We start from the raw sequence: 22,931 nt of genomic DNA, 5'->3' as shown, positions 1-22,931 counted from the left end.
TACTGAAAAGATGAGGGGAACACAAGTGTGCGCGTGGGTAGATGATGTAAAAGAGCTACATCCTCATCCTCCACAGTAGGAGGTCAACAGAGAATACCACAAATTGAAAAATCAAGAGGTGGCAATATAAGCACAGTATTTGAATACGGAGGAAAATACTGGAAGATAATGCAAACATACTTACTGACTGCCTTTTGGGAGTGATAACTGGGTAGGGCAGGAGTGGGAATGGGGCCACTATTTCATGGTAAGCTCCATACAACTATTTGAACTTTAAATTACTCACATGTGTTTTTAAAATAAAAATAATAATTTAAAAAGCTTAAAGAGACCACTTAAGAGCTTTAAAACAAGGGTGTTTCTGGTCCCCTTAGCCAGAGGACTTTCAATGGTGCTGTGTGAGCAGAAGCAGAACTATACTGTGTTGGAGAAGAAATGAGACACAAGATAGCAAAAGGAGACTAGATTTTTAACAAGCCATGTTGATAACTGAAATGGGAAGGGGACAAAGGGACAAGAGGGTCAAGAAAGGTTTTTTGAAGGTGGCAGTATTTATATGACACACTTCTGCTGGCAGTGTCCTCCTTAGAAACTGCTCGCCCAGGAACTCCTTCAAACTGTTGGACTAGCTGGATTCCTATACCTGCTTCTGCTTGTTTTCGTTCGTTTGGTTTTTTCCTCACCAGCTGTCTTGCTCCAATTTCTTCCCAAGTCAGCCTTCATACTATCTCCTGGGGAACACTTCCACACCTGCAGCCCTTTAGCAAGAAGAACTCTTCTATCTCTGTTAAATGTAGTGGGCAGAAAAAACTGTATGAACCATCACTTAGGTGAAGGGCAGCAACTTGACGGAGCTAATGAGACACAGACCAGGGGAGAAGCTGAGCTAAAGCACTTCCGTAGGGTCAGGTTCCACATGTTGTTCACATGTAAAAGAGAACAGAGAAAATAACTATCACATGCAGTATCAGACATTCTATGATACAAATCTTCAAAATTAGAGGCTTGAAAAAATGAAGCCAAGTTCCGCAAGTATTCATCAAATATCTACTGAGGCTTATGATGTCTTGATGCTCAAGGCACTTTCTTGAGCAGACAAAGGTTTCTGGCTTCCTCTGCAACTAAAAACAATCAACACTTTCCAAGTGATTCATCTATGTGTTCCAGAGGCAGACCAGCAGAAGGGACAACCTAGAAAAAGGCAAGGTCAGGGCATCACTCTGCTCCAAGAGGCGAGTGGAGAAAGATCCCAGCAGGTTACGTTCACTGGAGAAGCAGTAACACAAGGAGCCACGCAAGTCTTCCCAGATAGCCCAGGCTTTAAATGTTGTCTCCTGTTCTGTTCATTAAGCAACCTTTATAGTCTGTAAATGTGTTCAAGTTTTCCGAATAGTTCTACCCAGGTGATAACTGTCAGGTAAATTGCCCAGCATTTTGCTTTATCAGTCAGTCTCTCTTGCCCAGTTGACAATCAATCCCTAAAAGTTTATCCCTTCTTGTGTTAGATGGCATATCTGACAGTTCAGTGAAAGCAAGTTGGTCAAATCCCACAACAGACTGGCCAAAGAAAGAAATGTCTAATCACAAAAATACTACAATTACAAATAGTGATTTGGTTTCAAAGAGATTGTTGTCTCCTAGGGAGATTTTAATAGAAACCTCGAACAGTTGGAGGAAAAAAAGATACCCTTAATGATTTTGTCAATAATAGAACATGGCAAAAACAATAAAAATTTCTGCACATACACACGCTCATATCACAAATCTAGTCAGAAGGAAATACATAGAAAAAGACATAATTTTAAAAAATAATTTACAAGGGAAGTTCTTTATTACTTTATCAGTTCTAAAATATCTTCCTTTAAAAAAATTTAAGACTGGAATGACAGATCATTTCCTTCACTGTTACAAATACTACAGATTTATCAGCAAAGAGGTAAGTATCAATATAATTTTTCCTTAATCTTGAACACATAAGGGAGCAATAAAATAGATTATAAACCTCATTTGACCTGATCTTATAAAAAGCCACTTCCGCGGTCTTCAGTCCTGCTCTGACTCCAGATTGATTCCAGGATAGGTGTGTGTCACTCGGTCCATCCCCAGTGGGTTGGGTACGGAAGTCGGTAGTAACTGCCAGGATACCAGCCTTCATTCTGGGCTGCTGGCCTGGCACTTGGCTTTGCGTTCCAAGAGTACCTCCTCTGTGAATAGTCCTCTCCAGGAGGCCCAGGAGGAGGGATACGGCCTCTCCGATAAATGTTCTGACTCTGTGAAAATTTTCTTAAACGAAACAAAAGGTAATAGACTATTATTAGTTTTAATAAAATATATAATAAGCTTTATAAAATAATACACAGATACACTGGTTCTGCTGTTTTCTACCTGTATGACCTTGGTAGATAAACTGCTTAATCTTTGGATTACTTAGTTCTTTATAAAATGGAGCTAATAATATCTTCCCTCTTCATGGGTTGTTTTGAAGGTAAATTAAGACAATATATTTAAATTACCTACCACAGTGCCTTGGCACACAGTAGGTTCCCAGGAGCCATTTACCTTTCCCTATAGAGATAAATGCATGCCCGTACTAGTCTAATCAGACACTTTCTCTCCAAGTATGGTGGGGTTGACATAACCCAGAATAAGCTATTTATTTTTGAAAACAGAAAACTGCTTTCCCTTTATAAATACATATATACATTAATTGTAAAGTGTAGAAATTCTAACCATGGTACATGCAACAAATTTGGAAAATTAAGATTTAAATTGAATTGTTTCAAAAGCAAGATAATATAAAGTAAATCTAATGTAATTATACAAAAAAAATTGGAAATCTGAGAAAAGAACCCCCCCCACCCCTAAACTCTCAATCTCACTTAATCTAACTCAACTGGTTACTATTTCCTTTGGTCTTTTTCCTTTACATCTTTTTTTGACTGTTAAATCATAACCTGTTATTTTCACTTATTGTAAGTGAGCTATCACTTTCAGTGGCTTTATAAAATGTCATAGTATGGATATAATAATTTACTTAGCTATTCTTCATTGTTAGAAATGCAAGCCACTACCAATTTTCCCACTACTATAAATAATGCTGTGATTAACATCTCAGAACATATACTGCGGCATCCTGAGCACCTAGTCCAGTGTCTGATACATAGGAGGGAGTTTGAGAAATGAGCTGAATGACCGAATGAATATAGCTTTTACCATATTTTGAAATATTTCCTTAGTCTCAACATGGAATTACCAGGTATGAGCATATTTTTGGCTATTAAAGTTATGTTTCACAAGGGCTGCACCAATTTTCAGTGCCACTGGCAACACAAGCAACATCTTTTTGAAATGTTTACATCTTCTAAAAATGTCACCATCTTTTTGAAAGTGTTTACAACGTGCTAAAGTACTTTATTAACTCATGTCATAGTCAACAACAATCCCTATGAGGCACGTATTATTAAAATTTCCATCTGACTGATGAGAAAATAGAAATTTAGAGATCTTACCCAAGATCACATAGAGGGTGAATGCCAGAGCCAGGATGCAAACCCAGGTCTAGTCTGACCACCACTACACTGGACTGCCTTATCAAAAACTGTTGCTAAATTAATAGGCAAAAAACAGTACCTTGCTATTTTAACTGCACTGAGGTTTTTCTCATTTTCAAAGTGAAAATACTTTTGTGATTTATCTTCAAATCCTTTGCAAACTTCTCTACTGGAATTTTACTATTTTTCCTATACTTTGTATTTACTCTTTAAATAACAACCTTCCTTATTCTGAAAACTATACCATTATTAATGTACCCTAAGAATGAAAGATCCTTTTTGATAGTGACATCAAATAGCTGGCTTAAACTAAGTTTAGAATCAATGAAAATTTCTAAGCCCTTTTCCCAGTTGCCTCTGAAAAGTCACATATTCCCCATCCTATACTTGATCTTCCAGCCCTCAGTGCAAAATATGGAGCAAACAACCCTTCCTGTTTGACAGTGATCAGCAAGAAAACATCACTTTCTCATCACCATTATGTGTTTGCACTAATTTATAATATTAATTTCTATTTCAATTCTAGAAAAAGAGAAAGCAGAAATACCTTACTGACTGCTGCAAATCTTGAGTCTGGGTGTGGAAATGCCGAGAAGGTACTGGGTAACCTTGGGTTCGATGTAGCTCATACCTAGGTCCTTGGCTAACAAACTTATTAGAGGTGTGCACTGGTTCCATCATATGTGTCAAGTCTTCAGAACCACTTGATCTGGATACACTGGAATCCCAATTCCTCAAAGTGAATGTTTCCGCACAATATTACAATAATTATTAAAATTATTCCAAATTTAGTAGCCAATTTAGTGACTATATTTTGGCCCATGAAAATAACAATCCCATTCTTCCCCTATTCCTATTTATTTAGGTTTCCCAGAGCAAGTAAACAAGCTACAAGATGAATGGATATGTGCAACATAAATGATATAAAAACACATCTCCCTAACCACAAATCTCACATATAAAATGCAACTTACTTTCTGATGGGCCCATTCTGAAGGTCTTCAATGTAGTTTTGCCTTTCTAAGCAATGTCCCCGGCACCTATTGAATACTGAGGAGTGGATGAACTGTTAGAAATAACTGTACAAAAAGCAAATTTTTCCCGGAGAAAGCAGATCAAAGCTAAACTCCACTAACTAATGAGCCAAGCTGGTAGATCTCACTATTTTTAGGTATATTCCTTTATAAACTTTTGGTAAAGATTATCTTATGTTAAAACAAATGAATTACAAACTTTTCTTCTTTTCCAAAACTTGAGAAATTCATCTATATTTCACTTTCAACTTTTATAAAAAGAGAAAAATAGTGACAACCCTTACACTTACATTCAATTGCAGCATCTGGCCTCATGCCTTCTACATCAATCAAATACCTAACAAAACAACATAATCTGAGTCATTTATACATAAAAAGAAAAAATCAGGTTTTTTCAAAAAAGGTCCAATTTCACTTACAAATATAGATATAAAAATCCTAAGAAAACATCAGCACATCTAATCCAATAATTATTAAAGAATGATATACCATGACCACAAAACTCCTTAATTCCAAGGATGCAAGGATGAACCAACTTTAGAAAATCCATAATATAATTATTTACATTAATATAACAATTTAATAAATGAAAGAGAAGAAAATACAGGATCAAACTGGCAGACATTAAAAAGATATCTGATAAAATACAATAGTCATGTTTGATCAAAATGCTTTGTACACTGAAGACAGGTGACTTACTTAACCAACAGAGTATTGATCAGGAACTAACAGATAGCAAAAGACAAATTGGGAAAAATATTAATATCATATCTAAAAAATACTATCTAACCAACTGTACGGGCCAGAAACTCAGGAATCACCATCACTGTCAGCCATTTCTTCCTTACCCTCGTCTTCAACCCACCACCAAGTCCCAACAATGATATTACCTAAATATGTCTATAATATGTCCACATCTTTCCACCAACGTGACCACCACACCCTGGGCCAAGCCACCAATATGCCTCGATTTCTACAAAAGCCTCCTAACTTGTCTCCTTGATTCCACTCTTTCCCCCCGCAGTGTATTCTCCACCTAGCAAAATGATAGGTTGAAAATGCAAATTTGATTATGTTCCACACATTTGCCCTCAACTAAAAAAGTTCAATGATTTTCTGTTACTCTTAACATAAAATATAAAATCTTAAACCCAGGCCTGCATGATCCAGCTCCTACCCCTAGTTCCCCCACAGCCTAGCCTCCCTGGCCAGTTCCTCCATCACAGCAATGCTCTCGTTACAGTGTCTTTGCTGTTCCTTATGCCCAGAATTCTCCCTGCAATGTCTCCATCTGGTTATCACCTACTCATCCTTCAGACATCAGCTCAAACACCCACAGAAACTTTCTCTAAGCTCCACAATGAGCTCAAGTCCTCCCTATTAGTATGCTCTCACAGTGCCTTGTCCCCCTCCTTCATGGCACTTGTCAGAGTGGTAATTCTATAAGTATCTGTGGGCTTCTTGAATATCTATTCCCTCCTTAGACTGTTAGGATTCAGAAAGCTCAAGTCTCCTTCCTCACAAAGTCTCACGAGTCTTTTTGCTGGCACTCAGCACAGTGTGTACACATCGCAGATGCTCAATAAATATTTTCCAAGTGAACAAACGTGAGCTGGTACAGGGTAGCAACATCCACGAAAAAGCATAGGGGCGTCAACTCTTTGATTCAGAAATTCCATTCTGAGGAAGATTATCTCTGACATAACAGCACATATATTCAAATATGTTCATATAGGAATGTTCACTACTTCAATGTTTTATCACATCAAAAACTCCTGACTTTTACGTTCATCAATAAGCAAAGGAACAACACAGCCTTTAAAAAAGTATAGGGTCAGGCTGGCCCCATGGCCGAGTGGTTAAGTTCACAAGCTCCGCTGCAGGCGGCCCAGTGTTTCGTTGGTTCGAATCCTGGCCGCGGACATGGCACTGCTCATCAAACCACGCTGAGGCAGCGTCCCACATGCCACAACTAGAAGGACCCACAACGAAGAATATACAACTATGTACCAGGGGGCTTTGGGGAGAAAAAGGAAAAAAATAAAATCTTAAAAAAAAAAAAAAAGTATAGGGTCTCCAAATACTTTCACAGGAAGATGTCCACCATATATTAGATTAGAATGTCTAAATATTATACCATTCATTACATGCATGTGCTTATATATGCATTTTTAAAGTCTGAAAAACTATGTACTAAATTATTACCGGTGGTAATCTCTGGCGGGGGTCAAGACTGCTTTCTACTTTATACATTTCTACACTGACTTCATTTTTTGCAACTAGCTTACGTTACTATTGTAAATGAAACAACTTAAACCTGGCCTTGCCTCTCGGGGTTGGCAACTCACCTGCAGATGAGGTAGCCAGTCCTGTTTAAACCATGGGTACAGTGGACGCCAATAAGTTTGTCTGTAAAACAGGGAATACAGAGTTAAACAAATGAAACAGTTATACAAATTACACAATTTTCTGAAGAGTACATTTATCAGTTACCACAACACTACCACTACCCTGAAAAGGAATAACTCTGAAGAGGAATGTGATCTTTTAGGAACATACAATAAAGAATTATCTAACATAAAGTCAAAATTCATTGTTTCTGGGGAATTTTGCATAGCCCCCAATCGGACAGGATAATGTAAACTGAAGAAGGCCTGGCCAGGTACTAACAGCTGAAACTGCATTGAGACTAACCCATTTGTCTAATATAGAATGCCCATCAGTAACTGATTTAATTATAGAAAAAGGGAGTGAAAAAAAAACAGGCTATAAGAAGAATGAAATTTGTTTTTGAGGGAAACAAATGAAATGCCTCCACTTTTAATACTGAATGTTAAAAAGAATAAAGAGTGTCTGTAGTACTCTGCAGTTCCCAAAACACTTCCATTCCATCTTCCCTTTGCCACTCCTCATAGGCCGCAGGTCTCTCTGCCCTGTGACGTACTCGGGTAAACAGCACTGTTCGCATTTTACAATGAAAAAGCAAGACTTGGAGATAAACCCAAGCTACACAGCAGGAAATTAGAACAAAGGCTAGAATCAAGTCTAAGAGTTTTCCAGCAATGCCATAGTATTTCAAAAATTAAATAATAAATTAAAAAACAACATGTAGTTGATTTCTGCAAAATTTATGTCTGTGACTAGGTGGTGTCTCGTAGGAAGGCACTGTCCTCTCCTGCCTGGATTACTACCTCCCTGCTTGTAATCTCTTCTATTTCAATTGATCCTCCACGTGGAAGACGTTATCTTTCTAAAATACAAATTTGGCTGGGTTGCTCCTTTGCTTAAAAACAATCTCCATTTAGCATAGCATAAAGCCCAAACTTTTAGCATAGCATTTCAAACTCTTTATAGATATCAATCTCTCTCTCTAACTGAACTGTAAGTCCACGATGATCTGAACTATGACTCACAAGGACCTACATGGTCCACCTCCCTCCTGCCCCCTGCCAACCTCTCTGATCCCATTTTCTACTGCTCTCTCCTCACTCACTCTCCCCACTCCGGCCACACTGGCCTCCTTACTATTCCTCAAACATACTGAGCACAGGCATGCCTCAGGGACTTTGCAGCTACTATTCTCTCTGCTTTAGAACACTCCCTCTCCCCAGATCCCCAGCTCCCCCAGATAGCCAATGGCTTGGTTCCTCACTTCCTTTAAGGCTCTGCTCAAAAGACATCTTAATAGAGAGGCCTTCCCTGATCACCAACCACATTCCCTCACCTCTTTATCCTGTTTTGCTATTCTCCAAAGCATTACCATCTGACATTCCATATATTTACTTATTTATCACTCTCCCACACTAGAATGTAAAGGATATAAGAACAAGAATTTTCTTCTATTCCTACTTCCTACAACAGTGCCTTCAACTTAGAAGGTGTTATATAAATATTTGTTGAAAATGAACACATGAATTCAACGCCCATTCACAGTACCCTCTAGTCACACCAGAGGCTGCCTCTCCAGGTCACAAGTTCAAGCCCGGTGCCTTTTGTACCTGTTCCCAATACCTGCTCTGTCCTTCCCTCATTCTTGCAAAATCCTCTTCCCCCAATCCAGCTCGAGTGCTGTCTCCTCAGTCAGGCTTCCTGCTATATTTAATTATTTTCTTATAATTAACCCACTGTCTTATAGTTACTACATGTTTATCCTCCTAGGTAACTTTAAGTTTCTAATGAACAAAGACTACTATTCATCTCTGTAGCCCTGTGTCCTAAGAAGAAACCTAAAAGGCTTCAGTGTTTACTGAAATCAGTTTATTTTCTGAGTCTCCCAGTTCTAGGGAGTAGATAGTGTAGTGTCCTCCTCTTCATCAGTGAGCCTGGTACTCGTGTGAGGGCCTGTAGCAAAGGCAGCCAGAACACATCATAAGCAGGTCCTGAGGCTGCTATAGCAGAGAGCACAGTGAAGTCACCACACGTAGGCAGATGACCCATGTGTGGGTCGGCCTACAAAACAGACTACACTCGGTGTAACGTGAACAAGTGGGATTTACAAACATGTTCTCACGCACTCATCAGGATCTTCCGGCTCTCACGAGCAGCTGGAACAGTGTGTAACAGTTCCACACAAAGGGCCCTGGAAGCAGAGAGTAGGCTGGCCGCTGCACCCTGATGTCTTAAGAGGCAACGTCTCTGTGAGTACAGTTGGTACAAATCAAATAATTTACCTCTCTGTAGATGCCATGGTTATGACAGGCAAGGCCAAGCCTCTCAAGTTTTAAAGTTAAAGTACAGAGAAGATCTGTGAACAGGGCTTAAGATATTTAAGAGCTGATGCTGGCATTAAGTGACCAGGTTATAGTTTGAAAATTTATCTTAAAATTCCTACCTGTCTCTCTCGCCTCCCATCTCCTATCTTCTCACTTCCATCTCTATTCTTTCTCCCCTACTCCCTGTTTTACATATATATGGAATATTTAGTATCTGTCAAATTTAGTTAATAAACTGTACACTCCCCAAGCTAAACTGAGAAAGAGGGCACTTTGTCCTTTGGGTCAGTGGCTTTCCAAAGACAAAAGATTCCTTAGTCTTATAATATGGTAAATACCATATTATGATAGTTAGAGGCCAGAAAAAGGCAACCAGATCCTTAAAATTCAGAAGCTATTAAGATCTATTTTCAACAGAGTAAGGTGGATCTTAAAGCAGGAACAAGAAAACATCAGCCTTTTAAGTTCTTCTTGTCTGAGAATAAGCATAAGAGGCAGTAGTGCCCTTCCTCACTTGCACCCAAAGAGGAAAAACAACAGCAACATCTTACGTATTTATGGTGAGGAGCCACTCCACTGCTCTACTCTGTTGTGTTTTCCTTCTAGGGGTCTGTCTCCCTCCAAACCTTTGCCTTTTCTTGTCTCTTTTATACATGCTAAGACCCTGAGATTCTTAACCTTTTCTTCCACCTCTCATCTCTTAACCAGTTAATAAGACAAGAAATTTTTATTATATATTTCCCATCCAAATTTTTAAAAAAGAGACAAGTGAGCTAGTTCAGTTTATATTTCTCACTAAAATCACTTTCCAAATTAAATTTTCTGTGACCATAAAAAGGAAAAATATCTTACTCTGTTAGCACCATCTGACATTTCTATCTTAACATTATCAAAAACAACAGGCCTAATGTTAAAACTATTAAAAATATTAAAAATTCCCAAGCCCATTCAAAATGCATACCAAAGTTCAGGTAAGAAAAAAACTCACCATTATCTTTATTGTCTTTCAAAAACCCATTAACAGCACATTTGAATTTAAAAATAGTGTCATCATCGGGTACCTGATGCCCGATCGTATAAATCTTTAAGTAAGGAATAGTTTCTGGCAAGTCCTATAAGGCAAAACCATGAAAATATATATTATTTCATTTGTAGGGAACGAATTAAAAATTAACTAGAGAAGTGAGAATAAATACCAAGAGATTATAATAAATTTAGTATGTTGGTAATTCTGATAAAAGAGCCGTTTCTTCCAAAGCTGCTTCAACCAGGAGGATCCCTGATTTTCACTAAAACTAGAGAATGGATAGTCAATTGGCATACCAAACTGACAACAAGGCCTATGTCAATGAATGCATATATAACAAGAAACTGTCTAACTAGTTCTACCCAATATTTTCAATTTCAAGGGCCATAAAGCAGCTGTGATTTAAGTAGAACAGTAAAATAGAGTCAGAAAAACTTAAATTTAAATTGTGAGATAGAGCAAATTACAGGCACTGATGAGAACTGGTGTACTTGGGGTAGGAGAAAGTAGTTACCAATAAAGACAGAAGAAGTGAACGGAAAATCCCGTCGTTCTGAATTTAAATGCAGAGTATCAGTAGGAACCTATGATACATTTTATATTAAAAACAAACATACAAAGACACTTCCTAGCTCTGACCACTGGAAAAGCCAAGAAACAACCGATGCCATCTCATTTCAAAAGGACTCAGGAACCAAATTAAGAAGCTCCAAATGGCGAAAGATAGGGTCTCAATTTGTGCCTGAATAAAAATAATAACTGCAGTGGAGTCCGTAATGATACGAAAGATAAAAAAACAAAATCTAACTGGTCACCACTGGAGGATATTGGTGAATCAACTCATCTTGAAAACTGTTAAATAAAGGAAAGAATCATGCCTCCACAATTAGGTAACCAAACAGTTGATAAGGGGAGCTACTCTTGACAGAAAAATACCCAGCTAATAAATGAAAAAACAATTTTAATAGAATTTACCATTTTTTGAAGCCCCAAATGAATTAATGGATGCAGGTATGGGTCATCAGGGACTGCTAATCTCACAAAAAGAGACATCACTTACGTGTTTCCAGGGAAGAAACATCATTACCTGTGAAACTGTCTTGCCAAAAAAATCCCAAGCCTGAATCTGATGAAGCCTCTACGTCCAACTACCAATTTACAGGAAATAAAGGGACTGGAGAACATGTGAGTAACACATGGGGATGCAATCATCAAAATCTAGAAGGGACAAACTATCTGGTTTCTTCAAAAAACAAAATTAAAGGGGAAAAAAAGAAAGTGAGAGAGACAAGGAGAGAGAACCTAAAGATTACATAAGACACCAGAGACCTAACAACCAAATGAAAATTGTGGACCTTATTTGGATCTAAACAGAACTCCTTAAAAACAATTTTTATGACATTTAGGAGGCAATTGCAAATTTGACCACTGACTGGATATTTAATAGTAAAAAATGACATTAAGGAATAAAAGTCCTAGGCCAGCCCTGGTGGCCTAGTGGTTAAGTTTGGTGCTCTCTGCTTCAGCAGCCCAGGTTTGGTTCTGGGACGAGGCTCCACACCACTGGTCAGTGGACGTGCTGTGATGGCAGCTCACATACAAAAAGAGAGGAAGACTGGCAACAGATATGTTAGCTCAGAGCAAATCTTTCTCAGCAGGAGAAAAAAAAAAAAAAAAAAAGGAGGGAAATGAAAGTCCCATATTTTAAATGCATACCAAAAATGTACAGGTGAAAGTAGATGATATCTGGGATCTACTTCAAAATACTATGGAATGAGGGAAACAAGGAGGGGTAAGGATGAAACATGACAGCCATCAGCTGATAAAAATTAAGACTGGATGAGTTCATGGGTGGACAATGACACCACAGCATTACGTTTCCTTCTGTACATGTTTCAACTTTGTGATACATGTTTAAAAACAAGAAGATACTGTGGAAAAGAGTTTGGGAGTTTCTCAAAAGTTAAACATACAACTATCACATGATCCAGCACCTCCACCCCTACCTATGCATCTAAAAGAACTGAAAGGAGGGATTTGAACAAATATTTGCACACCAACGTTCACAGCAGCATGATTCACAACAGGCAAAAGGTGGAAACAACCCAAGTGTCCATCAACACAAGAATGGATAAATAAAATATGGTATATACCCACGATGGAATATTATTCAGCCATAAGAAGGAATGACATTTTGCTGCATGCTGTAACATGGATGAACCTTGAAAACATGTTTAGGGAAGAAGGCCAGATATAGGACAAACATTTTATGATTCCACTTACATGAACTTCCTAGAATAGGCAAATTCATACAAAGTAGAATAGAGGTTACTAGAGGCTGGGGGAGGGAAATGGGGTTGCTATTGTTTAATGGTTATAGAGCTGTTGTTAAGGATGATGAAAAAGTTTTGAATATAGACAGTGGTGATGGTTACACATCATGAATACACTTAGTGCCACTGAATTGTACGCTTATGAATGGTTAAAATGATAAATATTATTCATATTTTACCACAATAAAAAAAAAAACAAGAGGAATAACTGAGTTCAAAGATCAATTCTTCCTTTTCTGAGCCTGAGTTTCATCATCTGTGAAATGAGTAATCGTAACCATCTATGTTCTGAGCTTAGTGCAAGGAAGCACTAAGTAGGAGACCTTAGTACCACTCCCACTTCATCAGCAAAGGACTGTTGTGAGGATTAACTGAGTTAACGTATGTGAAAGTACTAATTAAACTGCAAAATGCTATACATATAAATGTCAACAAATATTAGGCGTTATTGTTTCCCAAGGCTGTGGAACTGCCAGAAGAAGGATAATTCTTTCCCACTGATAATGCCACACAGGCCAACAGAACATACAGGTTTCTCTACTGTATCCAAAGACATTGGGAAAGGAAGGCATAAAACTTAGAGAACTGTCTTCTATCGAGATTCTTACACGTGCTCTGACAACTACTCAAAATAAGTACTAAAGACATCATGGATTCCTTTTCTTTCCTTTTAGGCTACTACTTTTCTCACTAAAAGTTTACTTTATGTTCAAAATATAGAACATGGAAGCTTACAGAGTTTCTTAAGCACACACAGAGGCTATGGCCAAAGATAACAGTTCAAGTCATGTCTTTAATTTCATTTCGAGATAGCAATTAGAAAAGTGAATTACTGTGAGTTATGAGAGTATCAGAAAGAAGAAGATTCTTTTCAATTAAGGGTTCCATTTACCTCTGGTTTATAATAGCGGTGAGTGTATGTTAAGTCAATAATCAGTCCAAGTTCTTCATTCTGCTCTCGGATTTTTGTAAAAAGATCTAAGGGGGAAAAACATTCTTCTGGAGCAAGCTTCTCTTCAAAATTCTGTCAGAGAGAATGAAATAACAAAGAGCAAACGTGTGCTTAAAATTCTTTCTTTTATTATCCATTCATTCAAGCCCTGTGACGCGAACATACAATGAGATTCAGAGGAAAGTTTCCACTCTTCTGGAAGTTACGAGCTATATTACAATCTTTTCTTCCAGAGATTAGAGGGAAGAAAATAAGCTAACATCTACAGATTTATTTCTGCGTCTATTTGTTTCATGTGGGTTCCTAACCAGACTGTAAACTCCCAGAAGGCAGGGACCACATCAATGTTGTCCACCACTGTACCTCCAGCTCCAAGGGGCGTGCCTATAAAAAGGCACTTATAAATCCTTGTTAAAGATCTATATATAGAAAGGATGGCTTTCATTGATAAATATTCTTTTATGTATTTGTCTTATTTATATAATCTGTTCCACTGATCTGTGGTTATTCAAGTGCCACCAATAAACTTTTTCTATTTTTAATTAATAGACTAGCTTTTAGAGCAGTTTTAGGTTGACAGTAAAACTGAGCAGAAAGTAGAGAGTTCCTGATCACAGCCTCTCTCCTTCACCCTACACAGCCGTCCCCACCATCAATATTCCAACCCAGTGTGCTCCATTGGTTAGAAACAATAAATCAACATTGACACAAGACTATCAAAGTACATAGCTCCCATCACGGGTCACTCTTTGTACTGTATATTCTATGGGTTTTGGCCAATGTACAATGACAGGTATTAACTCTTATAGTATCAGACAGATTAGGTTCGCTGCCCTAAAAATCCCTTGTGCTCCAGCCACACTTCTAATGTGGCTTAATTTCTGGTACGGCTACATGAACCCCTTCCACTGCTCTTTTTTTTCAGAATTTTCCTGGCTATGTAAGTTTCTTTTGCTATACGAGCTTTAGAATCAGATGATATGAGATGACGTTAAATTTACAAATTAACTTAGGCAGATCTGACAGATCTACGATGCTGAGTCTTCCACCGAACACTGTGAAAGGTTTGAAGACTGTGTTAATTACAACAAGGCGTACAATCTCTCCTGTCAGTTTCTTCCAGACTTGGAGCTGGAGGATCATTACCGTCTCCAGCTATCTGAACAACAGCCAACCTGAGGTAACTCATTTAGTCACAAACCCCTTAGGAAGCCTTCCTTGATTAACCCTGTCTGTTGTCATTTCCCCCTCCTTTCCATTCCTAGGCATTTCTGCTGTGACATTTCTGTGACACATCATTTGCCACTTGACAGTCCACTGTGCCTGACACTCGACTGCCAGGTACTGAGGCAGCTTTGCCTTGGGTGACTTCCCTCAAACACCCAGGACACCTTGTCCCATTCCACTGCCACGCAGGGGTCATTCATCTCCCTACCTCTACTGCGTGAACAGGGACTGCACTGGGAGTGGCCCTGCAGCTTCGCAATCCCCTTGATGGCGCCTTAAACAGTCCCAACACTGAAGAGTGCACACAGAACTAGAAGAGGCTTCCTATAACCACGTCACACAGGAAAGATGTTGGCTGTGCGGAGGAAAGGAGACTGAAGAGTCTTCCTGCTTCTCCCTGCTGATGTCCTTGCAGAAAAGGGGCTAAGCAGGGACCCCGGGGAACCTCAGGATCCCCTTGTAGAGGCCGTGGAGCAGGGACTGAGCGTTTAGGACAATTGCATAGAGGAGGAGGAATATAGGAGGAAATTCACAGGCACCGCCAATGTGGGTGGGCCATCAGTTCACTCATTCAACAAAGACTGGGAAGTAGTTACGATGTGGCAAACACTAAGCTTGGTGTTGCCAGATGTGAGTCAGAACTATTTGTTTATCTATGAAATCACTAATGTTTAAGTCCAGAGATGCAGAAGAATTGACAGAGTAGGTGAAAAACCACCCCCGACCTATGAGACACAAATTAAATAAATTCCCGATACATTCAAAGTGGGCTCTTCCTGACACTAATCCACACTGTGCTGGGCAGGGTAATGAGACATGGAATCTCTTCTCCTATTTTTTATGGCAGTCAAATGCTTTCCCCACCTATTCCTTTCTTACTTCAAACAGAAACACAATTTAAAAAAAAAAAAAAAAAAAAAAAAAACCAGAAACACAATTTTTCTGAGTTTCCATGCTGAAATTCTGACCTTGCTGATCCAGGGTATTTTTTTGGCTATAATGAGGGGAGTGAAGGAGTCTTACTGGCATTTAGTGAGTGAGGGTCATGAAGACCAGACATCTTGCCAAATTCAGAACAGTCCCACAAATGTGTCCCACACCTGGATGACCTTGGAATATCCTATTCAACATGAAACAACTGTTCATAAGTATCTAAGCCTTAGAATCTAATCCATTTCACAAATAAACACAAAGGGTTTCTTCGCAGTTCTCATGGACATTGAATTTCCAGGATAGCTGTCACCTTATCATCCAAGAGAACACTGTACTTTGTTTTCTTTGGAAATCTACTAAGCACAGCTCACAATCATTGAAACTCCTGCCACTAAGGCAACATACCCACTCAGATCAGTGAGCACGGGCAGCTTTGGCATTCATGGCGCAAGCAACTGACAATTCCTTTATTTTTAGTAAAGCCATGCCCAAACATTGACATATGGAAATGTAAATACATATTACTTTATTCTAAATTAATTTATTTTATTTATCCTTTATATTATAGTTAGAGGGTTATGCTGAGTTTCTTTTCGCTTAAACTTAAGTGTGGAAGCAGGTTGTATATATCTATGAATTTCACTTCAGGAAAGTAAAGGGGCTATTACAAAGTATCTGCTATAAAAAGGGGAAATGGAGTCAGACATGGCTCAGGACCAGAGATCTACATGGTGAATTCAGATTTCTGAAAGAATACTGAATCAACTTTTGCTTACCTTTTTCAAAGGAACTTTGAAAGCAATGAAACGAGTCCCAGGCATCCGCTGTCCAACTGCGAGATAGTCTTTCCACCTGTTAATACACTTTCTGTGAGCCAAATTTGATGTTAGCCTGTCTCCCTGCACATGGGACTCCTTGAGAATGGAATTCACAGCCCACACAGCAGGTCCCCTCTGCTCTCTGCTTTGCATCTTGCTGCTCCCCTTCTTCAACCCCACCTAGTAACCACCTGTTCTCCCCTTCTTCCTGTTCCAGATCTTGAAAACAGATACAAGGCAACAAAACAGAGCAAAGGTCTTCACAAAGAAGGCCTAAGCAAATCCAGAGATGGCCAGGCCTTCTGTATCGCTGATAAGCCAGCCCAGTCCTCAATGCTAAGGTGTCATCAATACTCACATGTTGACTGAAATCGTTTAAAAATTCTTTCACTTCATGGTTTATTTTTAGTTCTCATACAACTGAAGTCATCAAATAAAATCAGTGCGGACCTTCAAGTTCGTATTTTAAAAGAAAATCAGATGGGAAAGGGGCTGTGAACTTCACTTAGTGCTAGGAGTCACACTGAAAAGTAATCTTTCAGCTGACCTCTGCAGGATGAGGGAGAACTCACCGAGGTCAACCCAGTGAATCTGAAGCACAGACAGTGAGGGCAAAAGGGGCACAAGACCGGGCCGAAGAAGCAGAGAGGATTCTAGACCAGGCAGACTCTTCAAGGCCAGGGTCAAGAGTTCGTTTTCACTCTTAAAACAATGTTTTTGAGTGATGTTTCTGAGCAATGTTCCGACTTGCATATTAAAAAGATTTCCTGTGTGAAGAATGGATTGGAAGGAAACGACAGTGGATACACGCACACTAGTCAGGACCTACATGCAAAAGATAAGGCACATTCTGTATGAGGATGCTGAGGGAAATTGGGTGACAGATTCCAAAACATTCAGGAGGTCAAATGAAGGAGACTTCATAAGGTATGAGATGGAGGAAAGGAAAGTCACAAGGAATAAAAACGAGTTCATTGCACATAAGAGCAAAGTCTCACTATTAATCATTTGAACGTGTAGAGGAAGAGCACTCAGAAGAGACCCGGTAGGCAGCTACAGGTGCCCGTTTTGATTCCCGGAAACGATACCATCCAACATTTTTGGCAGAAAGTTCAGTGGTTCTGAAGGGTTTTTTCACTCAAACTTAGTTCTCGTTACTCACGTTTTCCATGCCAAAACAACACAGCTTGAGGAACTGAGCGGGACTCCAGTTTTGGTAATTAAGCGGTGTCCCCAACACTGACCATCCTAAAAAGCAGTCCCTCTGCATTTTACCCAAGCAGCAATGGCCAGAGTTCCGCTTTTAAATGACTGGGGAGAAACCAGAACATCACAGACTGTGCCTTTCAGCTACTGTTGGCGGGCCAAGTGCCTGGCGGCGACAGTCACAGGCAGAGACCCCAGCAGATGAGGCCCAGGGCCTAAGAGGCGGCAGGGCCACGCCCAGGACGCAAGACATTACCTTTCGGGGATGCGGTTTCCGCCCTTCTTCTTGGATGACGAACGTCGGGAAACGATACGTCCCTGGACGCGGCGGCCGCCGGCATCATGCCAGTGGCTCATGTGGGCCCGAAGATGCCGCCCACTCAACGCCAAGAACGCCAAAGCCGCCAGCCCACTGCCCTCGCTGCCAGAACTAGATCCCCAACCGCAACCGTCCAGAGAGCAACCCACGTAGGGCCCAGAATTCTTACTACCGCGCATGCGCCACCGCCCCTCCTGATGACGTCCCACACCGGCGGCCTGAGAAGCCGGGTTAGTAAACAGCACTCTGGTGGCCACAGCGCCCTCCTTCGCCGGAGGCCGGTAGTACAGCTCATGCAGATGAGTGCATGTTTGTCATCGCCATGAGATTTCAAACAATATGGGACGTGGAATGAAAAGTGAAGTCCCACCCTCCCAGTTCCTTGTGGGGTTCTCCCAGATACTTTCCAAGTGCTTACTTTCACTCAGTGTATATTTTATATAAATATTTCTTTGTACCTATATGCATAGACTCTAGTTCCTGTAAAAGCAGCGTACTCTACGTATTCTACAATCAACCTCAGACAGTGAACTTCCCAGTCCATTTATTCATAGATCCATTCTATTCTTTTTAATACTGGCATAGTATTCCATTGATTATAATTACCATAATTTATATAATGAGTCCAATATTGACAGACTTTTAGATGCTTTCAGGTTGTTTTGTCCTCTGTTACAGACAGACTGCAATGTGAACATCCTCATGCATGAATACAACTACTGTTAAATTCCGAGAAGTAGAACTACTGGAAAGAAGGATATGCAAAGTTAAAATTTTGAAAAGTATTGTCTAGTTACCCTCCAAAACCATTGTAACAACCTACACTCCCACTTACAGTGAAACTTTTATTGGGTTTCTATCCTGTGCCAGGTATCACGCTAGAGGTTGATGGTATGTATATACATTTTAGAAAATACAAAACAATAACTGAGATTGATAAGAGTGCAGCTTAAGGCTAAGATTTCTACACAGTATCAGCACAAGGAGGTGTACATGTTAGAAAAACTCTAAATTCGGCTATACGTGGAACAGCAAAAGACAGCATTGTCCTACAGTAGGTCTGAAGGCAGAATAGGGTGCTCAATTCCAGATTAAACTGTAGATAATTATAATCGTGAATGTTTTTTGTTATTTTTATTTTTTAGTTCCTAATTTCTGAAAGTATCTTATATACACTGTTAGTAATCCTCACAACCGTTTGAGAGCTCGGTAAAAAGAGGGTGAGAAAGGTTAGAGTTCTGGAATAAATGAATGAATGAACGGATAAAATGATCACTATGTTTAACATTTCTGAGACAGTCATAGTCTAACCAAGTTCAAACCCACAAGTATTTATAATTCTGAATCCTTGTAGATAATTAAAAATGGATCAATGTTAGTAAATTGCTATTTGGAAAAAGACAAGACATAAGTTAGCACAGCAGAGTTGCAAACTTACAACTGGGCACATTCAAGTTTGGTGCTGCATCATAAAATATTCCTTTGGAATGTATGGAAAAAAAATCCAATAGGTGTGTAGTGGCCAAAAATTACATAGGGTGTAAATATCTGTAGACATAACCATATATAAAATTTGACATAAATATATCAGAAACTAGAAATGCTGTATTGTTTGCACTTCCAATTAGCTAAAATACACAGGATTGGGATGGGAACACACTCAACTGGAGCTGCCACAAGAAAATCCAGACCTAGGCATAACAGGGTTTCCAGAAAGTAAGGGAAAGAGCAAAGAGTAGGCCCTTGGAGGGGAGTGAACCCAATATGAGGTAAAAGAATGCCTTAATAAGTACGCAGGACAGTGGAATGGAAAGATAAAGGAGCAAGGGATATCTGGAGCACCAAACCACTAAGAAACCACTAACAAAATCCACCAGTATCTGGTAGGGCCCCACATGTGGGGTTTGAGGGCTTCCAGTACTTAATTAAATCAAAAAGTGTTGATGGCGAGAGTAAGAAACAGCCTGGGGGGTAGATGGACAGGGTGTGTTACTCCAAGACAAGTCTCAGTTATCCCCATGGGTAGAAAATGCAGGAAATGGGTCTAGGGGACAAGACAGTACCCCAACTATAAAAATAAGGCTTTAGCTCAGGTTAGGGCTTCATGACAAGTTCCAGAGCATTGGACTAAAGCTATTCAAGTTCTTCCTGATACACTTAAGATTCTTTTAGAGGTCAAGATGGTGCTGAGGCTGCATGCTAAGGTTAAATGACTGGAACTATGGAGAGAAAGTGGTTATAGAGGCTGGGAACCAGGAAAGGCCAAAATAAGGGTTTGCCTAAATAGATTGGATGTTGGAAGTGAATATTTTCATGTGTAAACATGTTACTGGTACCAGAATTTGTCTTACCACAGCTCCCCCAATCTTACACCACCCAACCTAACCTGCAGTAGCTCTGGATTCCCTTCATTTCCACGGGAACATAGAGAAAAGAGAGACTGGTCTCACTTGTGGATATGTTGTTAGCCTCATGTCATGGAAGTAGGCTATCTGAGGTAGGAAGCTGAGGGGCAAAACCCTTCAAAGATTTCATGAGCTTGAGGCAGGCCCAGTGGCTCAGGGGTTAAGTGCGCACGTTCCACTTCGGTGGCCCAGGGTTCACTGGTTCGGATCCCAGGTGCAGACATGGCATCACTTGGCAAAAGCCATGCTGTGGTAGGCATCCCACGTATAAAGTAGAGGAAGATGGGCATGGATGTTAGCTCAGGGCCAGTCTTCCTCAGCAAAAAGAGGAGGATTGGCAGTAGATAGCTCAGGGATAATCTTTTTCAAAAAAAAAAAAAAAATTTCATGAACTAAAGTCATACCTTTACACTGCAACAGCCTTCACAATTACTTCTCGGGTAAGCATCCCCTGCCATCACCCAAAACATTGACATTTCATAACAGGACAAATAGGCCTATAAATGAAATGTGTGTCTTTGGAGGTCCCATCTAACAGCTATCTTTCCTGGGCTCTTGGTATCTTGGATCACACACCTCTTACTCACTAGCACTAGAAAAATCCCCAGACACATCCATCTAGGCATCCGAAAAGCTTGCCACCAATAAAAATGACTAGAGCCACAGATTTCCTCCCCAAACCAGCTGACTCCACATACAAATCAGTAGTAACTCAGCCCTCACCCACTGTCTCACAGTCAGCACAGTGGTTAGAGAGAAGAGCACTAAGCTGGGGGACAGTAACAGAGGCACCCAGGCCAGGACACGCTGCCTGCAGATATTTGCTCCTTAGTGCTCCTTAGTCGTGAGCGCACAGTGTAACACCGCAGTGCTTCTCACAGACTCTGTTTACATTTCTTCACAAAACCCATCATGTCAAGTGAGTTCATGACGCTTCAAAATGAACAACCATCAGGAGAACAACATGAGATCCGTCTTCCAATGTTGAATCCTTAAAAACACAACCAGGAAAAAAAATACGGAGACAAAGCCAGAGCATTTGAAAACAACCTATATTCTACCAACATACCAATGAATGATGTAAATGACATCATATGACATAAAACAAAGTGAGAAAAAGATATTTAAGATTATTCTCTTTAGGGTACATAGCAGTGGCTGGACTATCCAGAGACATTAAAAAATATATACTGAATTGTCTGTTCTGTTAATACAAAATGAGGCCAAATTGTGTCAACTTGTTTCTCACTGAAACCCAAAAATCCACAGACAGCTCTCTTTTCCTCTCTCTTTTACCTTGCCACTTCCCTATTCTCCACGAATGTCCTCCTCTTTCTCTCACTACTCTCCTCTGCATGTTGCCTGGCCTTGCACCCAACCATGGCCGACAGAGAACCCTAGAGGCCCAACATTCTACAGTGGCTGTTTCCAAGAGGGAGGAGGCTACAGCAACTGCCACACTGGATACACTCAGAGGTGAAGGAAAGGGGAGGACCCCGAATGCCTCTCATGTATAAAAGCGTGGGATGGCAGGAGGCCTGTGTGGCCCAAGGAGCCAGAGGTAGCAAATTATGGGCAAAAGAATTGCAACCCAAGGCTGGAAGAGAAGAGCTCTGGCCTCAGCTGTGTCTCTGGCTCTGTGGCATCTGCTTCTAATGGGCAGATGGCATTTTCAGAAGCATCAGGCACTGGAAAGAAGACCTCTGCTGCTGGGATTGAAAGGAAGTAACATCCAGGAGGGGGAGATGCAAGGGCGAGGCTGGTCCCAGAAACAAGGCCTATAATGCAGACAAAAGAAAAGGGGAGCAGCAGAGAGATGCAAGTCCAACCCGGCCCAGCCCAGTCCAAGGAAGGTAGGATTCAAGGAGAAGAAACTCAAAGAGAAGAGCCTTGAACCACATCATTCCCCACAAGGGGCACTCAACAAACCTCACCCTACGCTTTCACCAAGTTACAGAAGGAGCTGCCAATCCTTTCCTTTCCTCCTTAAAACCTGCAGTAAGTTCACCATTAGATCACCTGGTAGGATTTCAGAACAACGGTAATAGGTCAACCTAGATGTCCTTTTCCTTCCTCTCTAAGGACATTAACTAACTGTACATGTAATTACTAATGTACAATATATATTATAAAGTATAATTCATAGAATACAAAGAACTATGAGTTAATTACATTAATGAACATCTATAAGGAACGTTGAGAGGATTCCCTAACATAAGAGCCTGGGGAAGAGAGACTAGCACATGTGGCTCCTAGGATGTCACCTCCCCAGAGCTCAGCCATGCAGGTGCTGCTGTAGCTCTCCCCCGACTCCCTCCACCCAATCCCATCTTCTTGTGGGGAATCTGGCCGCCCTATTGGCTGTCTCGTACCTTTGAACTGCCTGCTCTGTGACATCATTCTCCCCCTAGACC

General features: G+C 40.2%; 1 protein-coding gene across 4 annotated transcripts; it reads right to left on the bottom strand.

Annotated features, from left to right (window-relative positions):
* Positions 1-1,611: 1,611 nt before the first annotated feature.
* DUSP11 (dual specificity phosphatase 11) lies at positions 1,612-22,823 on the bottom strand. 4 transcript variants are annotated; one of them, XM_070235317.1, is made up of 10 exons: positions 22,690-22,823; positions 18,719-18,857; positions 16,546-16,621; positions 13,550-13,681; positions 10,286-10,409; positions 6,934-6,994; positions 4,876-4,922; positions 4,526-4,601; positions 4,099-4,284; positions 1,612-2,283 (listed from the first exon to the last, which is right to left on the bottom strand). In XM_070235317.1, the coding sequence occupies exons 2-10, from the start codon at positions 18,814-18,816 to the stop codon at positions 2,088-2,090; spliced, it is 996 nt and encodes a 331-aa protein (XP_070091418.1). In that variant the 5' UTR covers positions 18,817-18,857; positions 22,690-22,823; the 3' UTR covers positions 1,612-2,087. The 4 variants fall into 4 exon arrangements, with proteins under 4 accessions (XP_070091418.1, XP_070091419.1, XP_005599959.2 ...); XM_070235318.1 differs by having other exon boundaries at positions 4,099-4,269; positions 22,690-22,814; XM_005599902.4 differs by lacking the exon at positions 22,690-22,823 and having other exon boundaries at positions 18,050-21,996.
* Positions 22,824-22,931: the final 108 nt, after the last annotated feature.

The sequence above is a fragment of the Equus caballus genome, chromosome 15 (assembly GCF_041296265.1).
Source record: "Equus caballus isolate H_3958 breed thoroughbred chromosome 15, TB-T2T, whole genome shotgun sequence".
Classification (NCBI taxonomy): domain Eukaryota; kingdom Metazoa; phylum Chordata; class Mammalia; order Perissodactyla; family Equidae; genus Equus; species Equus caballus.
Note: the sequence above shows the minus strand (reverse complement) of the source record. Positions and strands in the feature narration are given on the sequence as shown.